The sequence below is a fragment of the Felis catus genome, chromosome B3 (assembly GCF_018350175.1).
Source record: "Felis catus isolate Fca126 chromosome B3, F.catus_Fca126_mat1.0, whole genome shotgun sequence".
In the NCBI taxonomy this organism is placed as follows: domain Eukaryota; kingdom Metazoa; phylum Chordata; class Mammalia; order Carnivora; family Felidae; genus Felis; species Felis catus.
In genome coordinates this window covers 10005731-10016811 of record NC_058373.1, presented here as the reverse complement: position 1 = coordinate 10016811, position 11081 = coordinate 10005731, and the positions used below count along the sequence as shown (strand labels likewise).

Sequence of the window (11081 nt, the reverse complement as noted above, 5' to 3'; positions counted from 1 at the left end):
GCAAGTGGAAGGAAATAGAATAGTAAATCATTTCAGTATGTGTGTAGTAACTGCTACAGCTCAGGTAAGTACTGGCACACACGGGCAGGGCGGTTTCCGGAGATAGGGCGGAGAGGAGAGGGTGGGAGGGCATTTCCCAGAGCAGCCTCTGCCAGCCAGCCGGCTTGGATCACTTTGCCGCCGCGCAGCAGCGGCGGTCAACCTCAGCCTCCCTTAGCAACCTGAACGCACCGCCTAGGTGTCTTCCTATTGGCCTCCCGGAGCTTGATGGGCAGCTCTGAAGGGCAATCCCTGCTCACGGCCCCTCTCTCCGCGTTTACTCACGGGAGGGCTCGTAGGCGTTACCGCCCTCCCTAGGTGCCCCGCCCATGCCTGAGCAGCTTGTGGCGCATGCGCGAGCGGGCTGGGGCTGTGTGCAGGGCCAACGCGGAGCCGGAGCAGCCGCGGTGAAGCTCCTGGGCTCCGCTGAGACCGTCGCGCCCGCTCGTCGCCTCGAAGTAGCAGCTTCAAGCCGTCGCCGCTACTGGGTGAGCGGCCGCCTATTGTCCTTCTCGGCGGCGAAGGTGCGGAGCTGCTCTGGCTGGGCCCGCGGGGGAGCCCCGGGCGCCGCACGGTGAGAGCGCAACTTAGTTGGCGGAGTTGGGGGAAGTTTTGTGATTTGGGGAGGGGTCGCGGGCGCGGAGCGCGGGGCCCCTCCCGCTGTGGCCGCTCCTGGGGGCGGGGGCCGGGAGGGGGGCGGGGCCGCGGGGGAAGGAGGGGGCGGGCGGGGATGAATGGGCGTTGGGGAGCGCCCCCGCCTCCGCGGCCCCCTCCTCCCCCTCGCATCGCCCCTTCGTTCATTGTCTGCTCCGGGGCCGCGGCGCGCTTCCCGGCTCCCGCAGCCCGGCTTCGGGGCCGCCCCACTCCCGGGGCCGGGGGCGCGGCCGCGGGGCACAGACACGGGGGTCCCCTCGGGCGAGGCCCGCACCCCCGGCCCCGGGAGCCACGGCTCCTCGGAGGGTCCCTCCTGTCCCCGGGGTGCGCGATCAAGTGCTGCGGACGCGAGGGAGCCGCTCCCCCCGGGCCGACACGGACGGTAAACACTCCGGGCCGCGCCCGCCTTTGGGGGGCGCCTCCTGCGCTCGCTCCGGGGCGGAGCGGGTCGGGGCCGCGCCGCCGGAGGGGACCCGCACGGGGACAGGGCAGCGGGCTCAGCTCTCCACCTAGTTCAAGTGCAGCCATACTTCGAGCCGTAACAAAACATTTGTTTTTGACTTACTGACACTTTTTTTTTTTCAAAGTTAACCAATATGAGAAGAGTTTTTTTTTTTTTTTCTTTTAAATGGGGAAAACTCTCAAATTTTTTTCGCCAGAAGGAAGGATAGACAGGTTTTTTGGCCTTTGTTTGTTTGGAAATACGTAGTTTTCCAACAGAATGATTTCATCACATTTACGTTTTTAAATGTTACTGTGGACTGAGGAATTCACAATGAAAGTTAGATTGAGCAATATTTTTGTGTTCCTTCTCAGCTTTTATACTCCTGGGTGAAGTTATTTTGGGAGTTTATTGCCTCAGGCATACACATCTAAAGGAAAAAGCAGTGCCTTTTTTTCTTAATTCCAGTCTCCCCACTTCCCCGCCCCTTTATTTTCAGAAGAAGCATCTTACTCTATTTTTCTAAACCTTTGGATTGCTCAGATCAGGACAAATGCTGCCTTTTTTGAAAGGTGACTTTTTTGCAAGTTTGCAAAGAAGTAATGATCAGCTGAGATAAATCACTATTCTAGTTCTTGTATTCCTTGGTCTCTTGGGTGATTTGCGGGCTGCATTAAATACAATCCTTGTCAGGTTTTGGGTTCAATCCTACAGAATTTGGTTCATTTGGCTTATGATGTGAGAATAATTTGGTTTACGATGTTTAAGTCTCCTAGGTGGACCAGCTTAAATGCCTGTCCAGTTGGGGTAGTGGAACACTGACCAGGATGCGTTAATAGCAGTTGTTATATCCCATTGCCATCTGCCAAATTAAAAAGAAAAATTTGAGAAAGACTGTGTGTGCCAGTTTGTTTTGATTGATTTCTCATGCTGAGTGAGTAATGTGGGGAAGTTAGGGTTCCTGGTTTTTTCTGGTTCGGTTGGCCTTGTTTTGTCTTGTAAAACCAACTTTCTTCACCTGATGAAGCTAACGAAAAATGTCTGTGGCATCAGCGTTGTACATTTAAACGACAACAACGAGGTCACTTTTAGGAGTCACAATCCTTGCTCTTAGAGCAATCGCCTGCGTAGGGCGATTGTTCGGATGGAGGTTCACGGAGGTTGGAAGGGATTGTCAGGGAGGGACATCGTGTAAACAGATGGACTTCCAACGAAATGGGACAGCTAGGCCAGTTGCTTTTTCCTTCTCTGAGCTGTGATACCACGTCCTACACACTTTTTGTTTTAGGATTTCTCACACTTCATTTATTTGCCTAATTACAGTTACCACTGTATCTGTAGTACAAATGGACTCCTAATCTGTTAACTCTTTGAGGGCTGTGATGGGCCTTATTTCTTCCTTAGTTTTGTACCCTCTTTGCCAAGAAGGAGCCTTAACACAGCACAGGTGTTCAGTGTGCGTTTGGATTGGGCGGAGTGCTTAGTACTGAGTTAGCGATAGTGCACGTAAGAACCACTAACTCTGGGACCTTATCCAGAACGACTGTTCCCTTGCAGACCTGGGATGAAATTTAGTTAACTTTAAAAAGGATTTCTAACGTCTCTTTTTATCTGCTAATTACATCTTGAGAAGAAGTGAAGTTTAAATACTGCACCCTGGATTTTCAAAAAGTGGTTCTCATTTAGAAATTTTCTCCCTTTTTTGGTGAAATGATTAAGGCTACTGGACAAAGCATTTCACATCTCTGCCTCTTCTATTGTGAAATGGGGAGGTCGCAGAGTTTTGAAAGAATACGCAATTTTTGGAGCTAGTTACGACTGAGATTCAGATCCCCACACTTCCACAGACTAGTTGTGAGCCTTGAGCAGGTCACTTGATCCCACCGAGCTTCTGGGTCCTACCGTGTAAGGTACCATACTTGGCAGTGTTCTTTGTAATAACTGAAACTATGTGAGGTACTTAATAGTGTGCCAGACATTAAGTGGGTGCCTATTACCTGGTAGGTGTAATAATAATTTTGATACCTTTTTATGTGACTTGAAGCAGTTTTAGAAGCTGATGCTTCTGAGGTTAGCGGTTTAGCTGTTTTTTCCATAAAGGAGAATTGAGTGTTCTTTAGTTAAATGCAATTATTTTTTTTCGTTTAAGGGGCTAGTTGACCTGAATGGCAGTAGAAACTTATCTTCTCATTCACCGTACAGGTCTTGGAGTGGGATTTGCAGAATGGCTTGGGAGTGTAGGACCTTATGCGTTTCCAGTGTTTAGGAAATGGTGAGAGACGGATTATCTTCAACACTTGTAATAGGATATCTGAGTTTTTCAGTCCGTTCCACCTTATTTTACCTTAGTCTTGAAACATGATAGAGAGAGAGAGAGGGATTATGACTATTTCTCAAATTTGTGTAAGACAGAACTGGAGTGGGGGTTAATACAGTGTTAATACAATTCAGAGACGTGAGCAAATCGCTTACTTCCCCTTCAAGATAACACCTTTGAAGGTGCCACCAATTGCGGAAGGAAGCAGTGATTCAAATCAGTTTTACTGGCTCGGTGTACAATACTCACAGCACCAAATAGAATAGATCTGTTTTAGAACTATTAATCTGTAATGGCATTCCTTTTTTTTAATTAAAAAATTTTATTTTGGGGGTGCCTGGGTGGCTCAGTTGGGTAAGCGCCCGACTTTGGTTCAGGTCATGATCTTGTGGTTTGTGGGTTCGAGCCCCTTGTTGGGCTCTGTGCTGACAGCTCAGAGCCTGGAGGCTGGAGCCTGCTTTAGATTCTGTGTTCAGATTCTCCTTCTCTCTCTACCCCTCCCCTGCTTGCACGCTCTCTCTCTCTCTCTGTCTCTCTTGCTCTCTCAAAAATAAACATTAAAAAATTTAATAAAAAATTCTTTTGAGAGAGAGAGTGTGCAGGGGTGGAGGGACAGGTGCAGAAAGAATGAGAGAGAGACAGAGACAGAGAGAGACAGAGAAACTCAAGCAGGCACCACGCTCAGTGCAGAGCCTGACACGGGGCTCAATGCCATGACCCCAGGATGACCTGAGCCGAAATCAAGAATCGGATGCTCAACCAACTGAGCCGCCCTGGTGCCCCTGTGATAGACATTTGTGTATATTGAAGCTCATCTTGCCATTAGTTTGTGTTTTTTTTTTTTTAATAAAGTAAGGGTAAAAAGTTCAGCCATGGAGGGTTTATAGTAAACCTTTAAAAGTTTTATCTGATCAGACTCTCAGATTGAGGAAAAAACATCCCTGACAAAGCGAGATGAATAAACTTGAACTTTCTGATAATCTTTTCTTTCAAAGTTAATATTTAAGTGCACTTGAATAGACTTGGTTATTACCGGTGGCGACAGGCATCCATTTGGAAGCGGGCTCCTGAGTCACTGTCAGCCTGTCTTACCACTGTAAATGGGGAGAGAGGAGGAAGCTGTTAGTGGAAGGGAGTTGGTTTCATTTGGACATCCTCCCGTCTATGGTCTCGAAATCCACCCATGGGTTGATTGGGACATAATAAATAGAAGATGAAGAGATAACCCATTTTGTCAGGCCTTTTGGGACAGTGGACTACCTGGTACTGAGATGATTGTTTGCACATTTATGTGGAGTGATGGCATACTTTCCTTTCTTTACCCCGCAGAGCTGTGTCCAGAGCCTGGGAAAGGTGGATATCAACCTGTTTCTGTGATGTGGTTATTGGGGTGGGGAAAAGGAGAAAGTGTGAGGAATCTACCAATTTTTTTTTTTAATTTTTTTTTTCAACGTTTATTTATTTTTGGGACAGAGAGAGACAGAGCATGAACGGGGAAGGGTCAGAGAGAGAGGGAGACACAGAATTGGAAACAGGCTCCAGGCTCTGAGCCATCAGCCCAGAGCCCGACGCGGGGCTCGAACTCATGGACCGTGAGATCGTGACCTGGCTGAAGTCGGACGCTCAACCGACTGCGCCACCCAGGCGCCCCAGGAATCTACCAATTTACCATTTATGTCACCCCGTAGGCTCTTTTGGAAACATGCTTTCGAATTTTCACTTCTAGTGACATCATAAGCCCATGTTCTGCCGTAGCTTCTACCAATCCCAAATGGTGAGTTAGTTATTCCTGAAGGGTTAGGTATGTCACACTGTATGTAATTGATTTATCTTTTAGACAACTAAAGATGCCGAGTTAGGGGGAAAGCACGTAGGAGTTGGGTAAAGAATTTTGCAGAACCCAAGATGATTCTCGGATGGTGATCTCTGAAAAAATCACATGATATGAAGCTGCCTATCTGACTTCACATTCAGACTTTGCCATTATTGGCTGTACGTCCTTGAACAAGCCACTTCATCTGTCTCAGACATAAGATTCTTACTTGTAAAATAAAAACACGTTTAATATAAATCATCTTCTATCTACTACATGCTATTGTTGTGTGAAACCTTGAGATAAATTGCTATACAAATGCTATATCATTTGGTAACTTTATTGGTTGCTCAGTGGTTTGGATAAAATTTAAATCCTAGTTGAAAAGGGGGAAACATCCAACTATATTGGTTTTTCTTTATAAAAGATAGTTAAAATATACCATATTTATTGTCATTCTCCTTGCTTGGGAAAATTGATACATTTTACTTTTGGCTCTTCTCAGTTTTCCTTTTATAACATGTTTGTCATGGAGTAAATTTCTAAAGAAATTTCAGTTCAAGATGCTTGCTGTTAGACCCAAGTTACTGTGAAATCACAGAAACTGACATTGGATGTCAGTTCCTGAAGTCAGGTTAAACCACAATAAACGGTGAACAAAGAATGTCAGAATATTTCAAGAGTACAAAAGAAGGCTAGTGTGGTTGTCTGATCTTTACTGACTCATTTTCTTAAATTATTTTTTTTAATTGGTTTACTCAGATCAGAGGAGTGTGTCTCTTATGTGCCAAATGTTATGCTGTGTGTCTTACCTACGTTTATTTTATTTTATTTTTTTTAAGAGAGAGAGGGAGAGCAGGGGAGGGGCAGAGAGAGGAGAGAGAGAGAGAATCCCAAGCCGGCTCTGCACTCTCAACGCAGAGCCTGACATGGGGTTTAACTCATGAACTGTGAAATCATGACCTGAGCTGAAATCAAGAGTCAGATGCTTACTGACTGAGCCACCCAGGCACCTGATACCTACATTTCTTACTTAATTTTGAAAATCAGCCTATGAGTCAGGCATTATTAAGCTGTTTTACTACAAGGAAACAGCCCCCAAAGTGATTTGACAGTGATCACATATCTATCAAACTAAAATTTGAACTCAAGATTATTCTGGCTTGAAGGCTGTGCTTTTCACATTATTGATGCTATTAGCTGGAAAGAATAATTTTTAAAACAAATCAAGTTTATTGAAATACTATTTGTATGATAAAATGTACCCATTTTAAGTATATAGAGTTTGATGAGTTTTGTCAAATGTATCCATACAGATAACAATACAATCAAAATATGGAGCATTTCCATCATTCCAGAAAGTTCCCTCATGCCTCTCTTTGGCCACTTCCTCCCCTCAACCCTTACCCATTGCCTACCTCACCACAGGCAACCGCTACTCTGCTTTACGTCATTGTAGTTTTGTCTTTATTAGGAGTTCTCCAACTGTAGCCCTCAGGCCAAATCTGGCCTACTGCCTGTTTTTTAAATAAAGTTTTATTGGGACATGACAGTACTCATTTGTTTGTGGCTAATCTGGTGCTGCCGTGACAGAATAGTTACTAGAGACCATGAGGCCCACAAAGCCACACATTGACTATCTGGCCTCTTATAGAAAATGTTCGTGGATCTGGATCTTTGTGCTCGGCATAACCAAATGCAATGGTCACATATAAAAAAATTAACAAGTCTAATAATATTATTCAGTGCATCTTCAACTTTTCCTGTTTGTCCTGCAAATATCTTTTTACAGTTGGTTTAAAATTTTTTTAACCAGGGTAAAATCAAGGTTTACTCAGTACATTGCTATCTCTTTAGTCTCTGTTTTCTCATTCTTTATTTGATGTATAATTTACATTCAGTAAAATTCAGTAGCATTCTGGGAGTTTTGACAGATGTATATACATTTGCGTAACCACTATTTCGGTCAAGATATGTATGGAATGGTTTCTTTATCCCCCAAGTTCTTCTGAGCCCTTTTGTAGTCAACCCATTTTCCACTCCCAGACCCTGGACACTATTGATCTGTTTTCTGTGTCCATGGTTTTTTGCCTTTTTAAGAATGTCATGCAAATGGAAACATACAGAATGTAGCCTTTTTTTTTTTTCCCCATTTGCCTAGTGACTAATGATGTTAAGCATCCTTTCATGTGATTATTTGCCATTCTTTGGTAATGTATTCAGTTATTTTGCCGATTAAAAACATTGAATTATTTGCTTTATTATTGACTTTTGAGAGTTGTATATACATTTTAGAATCCGATACATGATTATGGTTTATAAATACTTTCTTCTTGTCTGTGGCTTTTTTGTTTCCTAATAATAATTGTCTTTAGAACAGCAGTTCTTTTGGTAATGTTCCAGTTGTTTTTTCTTTAATGGATTGTGCTTTTGGTGTAGTATCTGAAAAATCTGCTTAACCTAAACAAAAAGACTTCCCCTGAATTTTCTCCTAGAAGTTTTATAGTTTAAAATTTTACATTTAGGTTTATGATTTACTTAGAGTTAATTTTTCTGAATGGTGCAAGGCATGGATTGAGATTTATATTTGTGTTTTTTAAATTTTTTAAAATGTTTATTTATTTTTAAGACAGAGAGACACAGAGTATGAACGGGGGAGGCACAGAGAAAGAGGGAGACACAGAATCTGAAGCAGGCTCCAGGCTCTGAGCTGTCAGCACAGAGCCTGACGTGGGGCTAGAACCCATGAACTGTGAGCTCATGACCTGAGCCAAAGTCAGATGCTTAACCACCTGAGCCACCCAGACGCCCGAGATTTATTTTTTTGTTTTTAGATAAGCAGTAGTTCCAACGTGTTTGTTGTTGTTGTTGTTTGAAAAGACTGTTTTTCTCCATTGAATTACTTTTGTTGAAAGTCGGTTGATCATATACCTTGGGTCTACTTCTGGATTCTGTATTCTTTTCCATTGATGCGAGTCTTCCATTTGTCCTTTACACACTGTTGATTACTGTAGCTTTATAGTAAATCTTGAAATCAGGTAATGTGGCTTCTCTAAGTGTGCTATTTTTCTGAAATAGTTGAGTATATATTTGAGTATTCTAGTTGCTTTACCTTTCCAGGTACATTTTAGAATCGGCTTGTTGATATCTATAATCCTGGTGGGATTTTTGGTTGGCATTGCATTGAATCTGTAGTTTGGGAAAGAATTGACATATTAATGATATTGAGCCATGAACATGGTATAGTTATTTAGAACTGTTTTTTTTGGCACACCTGGGTGGCTCAGTCGGTCAAGCATCCAACTTTGACTCAGGTCATGATCTTGTGGTTTGTAAGTTTGAGCCCTGCATCAGGCTCTGTACTGACAATGCGGAGCCTGCTTGGGATTCTCTCTCTCCCTCTTTCTCTGCCCCTGTCCTGCTCTCTGTCTCAAAATAAATAAATATACTTAAAAAATTTTTTTGATATTTTAATTAGTGTTTTGTAATTTTCAGTAATTGCATCTTGCCTGTATTTTGTAAAATACACACACACACACACACACACACACACACACATATACACACATAGCGTGCTTTTTGGTGCTGTTGTAAATGATGCTTCTAAAATTTCAATTTCCAGTTGTTCATTGCTAGTATAAATAGGATTGAATTTTATATGCCAGCCTTGGATCTTAACAGCGTTGCTAAACTCAGTTTTAGTTAAAAAAATTTTTTTTAATGTGTATTTATTTTTGAGAGAGAGAGAGAGAGTGCGCAGGAGAGGGGTGGAGAGAGAGGGAAACACAGAATCCAAAGCAGGCTCCAGGCTCTGAGCTGTCAGCAGTTGGACGCTCAATTGACTGAACCACCCAGGTGCCCCAACTCAGTTTTAGTTTTAGAATCCTTTTTGTAGATCTTTGGGCCCTTTTTTTTAAACTTTTTTAAAATTTATTTTTGAGAGACGAGTCGGGGAGGGGCAGAGAGAGAGGGAGACACAGAATCCGAAGCAGGCTCCATCCAGGCTCTGAGCTGTCAGCACAGAGTCCGAGCTGGGGCACGAACCCTTGAACTGCGCGATCATGACCCGAGCGGAAGTCGGATGCTTAACAGACTGAGCCACCCAGGTGCCCCTGGGCTTTTTTTACATAGACAATAGTGCCATCGGCAAGTACAGGCAGTCTGATTTCTTCCTTTGAAGTCTGTATGCCTTTTATTTCTTTTTCTTACTTTATTGAATTGGCTAGGACCCCCAGGATGGTGCTGAATGGGAATTTTGAAAGTGGACATCCTGTCCTCATGTTAAGGGGGGGAAACATTTCTGTGTTTCACCATAAATGTGATGTTACAGGCATACTAAAGAGATTGTGGGTTTGATTCCAGACCCCTGCAATAATGTGAGTATCACAATAAAGTGAGCCAAATTAATTTTTTGGTTTCCTATTACGTGTAAAAGCTATGTTTATATTGTAGTCTATTGAGTATGCAGAAGCATTCTGTTTTAAAAAAGGTACATACTTTAAAAATACTTGTTTGTAAATGATACATTAACTGTAAAGTGTGATAAAACTGGGCATGCTTGTATTTAGAGTTTGCTTTTGTACATGGCCTTTATCAAGTTGAAGTTTTCCGTTTCTAGTTGGTGGGGAGTTCTTATCATGAAAGCATGTTGAATGTTGCCGAGGCTTTTTCTGCATCTTTTGTGACGATCATATATTTTTTCTTCTTTACTCTGTTGATATCTGATTTTGGCACTTTGAACTAGGCTTGCATTCTTGTGATAATCCTGGGTTGGTCATGATTTTTGAGAGATGTACCTTATGTTTTAATATCAGACTCTAGGAGGCCTCCCTGTGATGATTTTTTTGGAGTTTTCAGATTCCTCAGCCTCCCCAAACTCTTAGGTCTCGTCACTTTGACAAGATTGCCACGCTCTGCTCAGGGTCCTCCTCATCGCACTCTGCACTCCAGAGTGCCTCCAGGCTGAGAAAGCTGGAGTGGTGGTGGCCCGTCCCTTCTCTTCCCCTCAGTTAGGGATTGCAGTCCCTCGTGCCTGTTGTCCAGTGTCTCAAAGACGTCACCTTACGTATTTTGTCTTTCCCTAGTTGTTGGAGGGGGCGTTGGCAGGATAAGTCTGGATGCAGTTACTCGATCTCTCTTTGAAGACTATACTTTATTGGTGGTGCTGAAAGTCTTGTTACAGGATTCTTCAAATCTTGTGGGGGGGGGGTATAAATATCAAAGAAACATTTGTTCGGTGCCTGCCGTCTGTAGCTGAGCCCTTATCCGGTGGGGAATACAGACGAGTAGATCTCTTCCAGGTGAGGAGTACATACAAAGCACATACATAGGATAAATCAAAGATGTGAAATGCTCTAGTGATGAACAGACAGAGGAAAACCACTGTGGTCCGATATTTTCGTACAGAAAGGCCTTCTTTTACATTTTTGGTCCCTAGCGTATATGTGTAATTCAGCCTTGCGGCACAAGATGTAGTGAGTCAGTGGACGACTACTGGTTCTTGCAGATGCATTTGACAACTTATTTGCCGTGTGGCTTTAGGTAACTCCGTTTTCTCGTTTGTAAAATGGGCACGTGACATTCCTCGTGGCGTTGTTTGCTGATTGAATTCCCTCAGCACGCAAGGGGGCCTTCTGTATTGTCAGGCACTGTTGCAGGTGATGGAGACGCAGTGACAAGTAACAGGTGGTTGCTGCCATCAAGGGGCTGATATTCTAGTGAGGGGAGAAGAAGATAAACAAGTGAACAGTTTTGGTGATGTCTCGTGGTGATAAGTTTAGGAAGAATATGAAGAGTATTAGCAGAAATTGGGGCGG

At 43.5% G+C, this 11081-nt stretch overlaps 1 protein-coding gene across 11 annotated transcripts in view; it reads left to right on the top strand.

Annotated features, from left to right (window-relative positions):
* Positions 1 to 353: 353 nt before the first annotated feature.
* AKAP13 (A-kinase anchoring protein 13) overlaps positions 354 to 11081 on the top strand; it is a 334406-nt gene continuing 323678 nt past the window's right edge. For 9 of the 11 annotated variants that reach the window (XM_045058848.1, XM_045058850.1, XM_045058847.1 and 6 more), the window contains exon 1: positions 354 to 613. In XM_045058848.1, coding sequence (XP_044914783.1) covers positions 369 to 613 — 245 coding nt within the window. In that variant the 5' untranslated portion in view covers positions 354 to 368. Of the gene's footprint in view, positions 614 to 678; positions 1076 to 11081 lie in introns of those variants that run through there. The other 2 variants (XM_045058851.1, XM_045058852.1) reach the window with 2 other exon arrangements.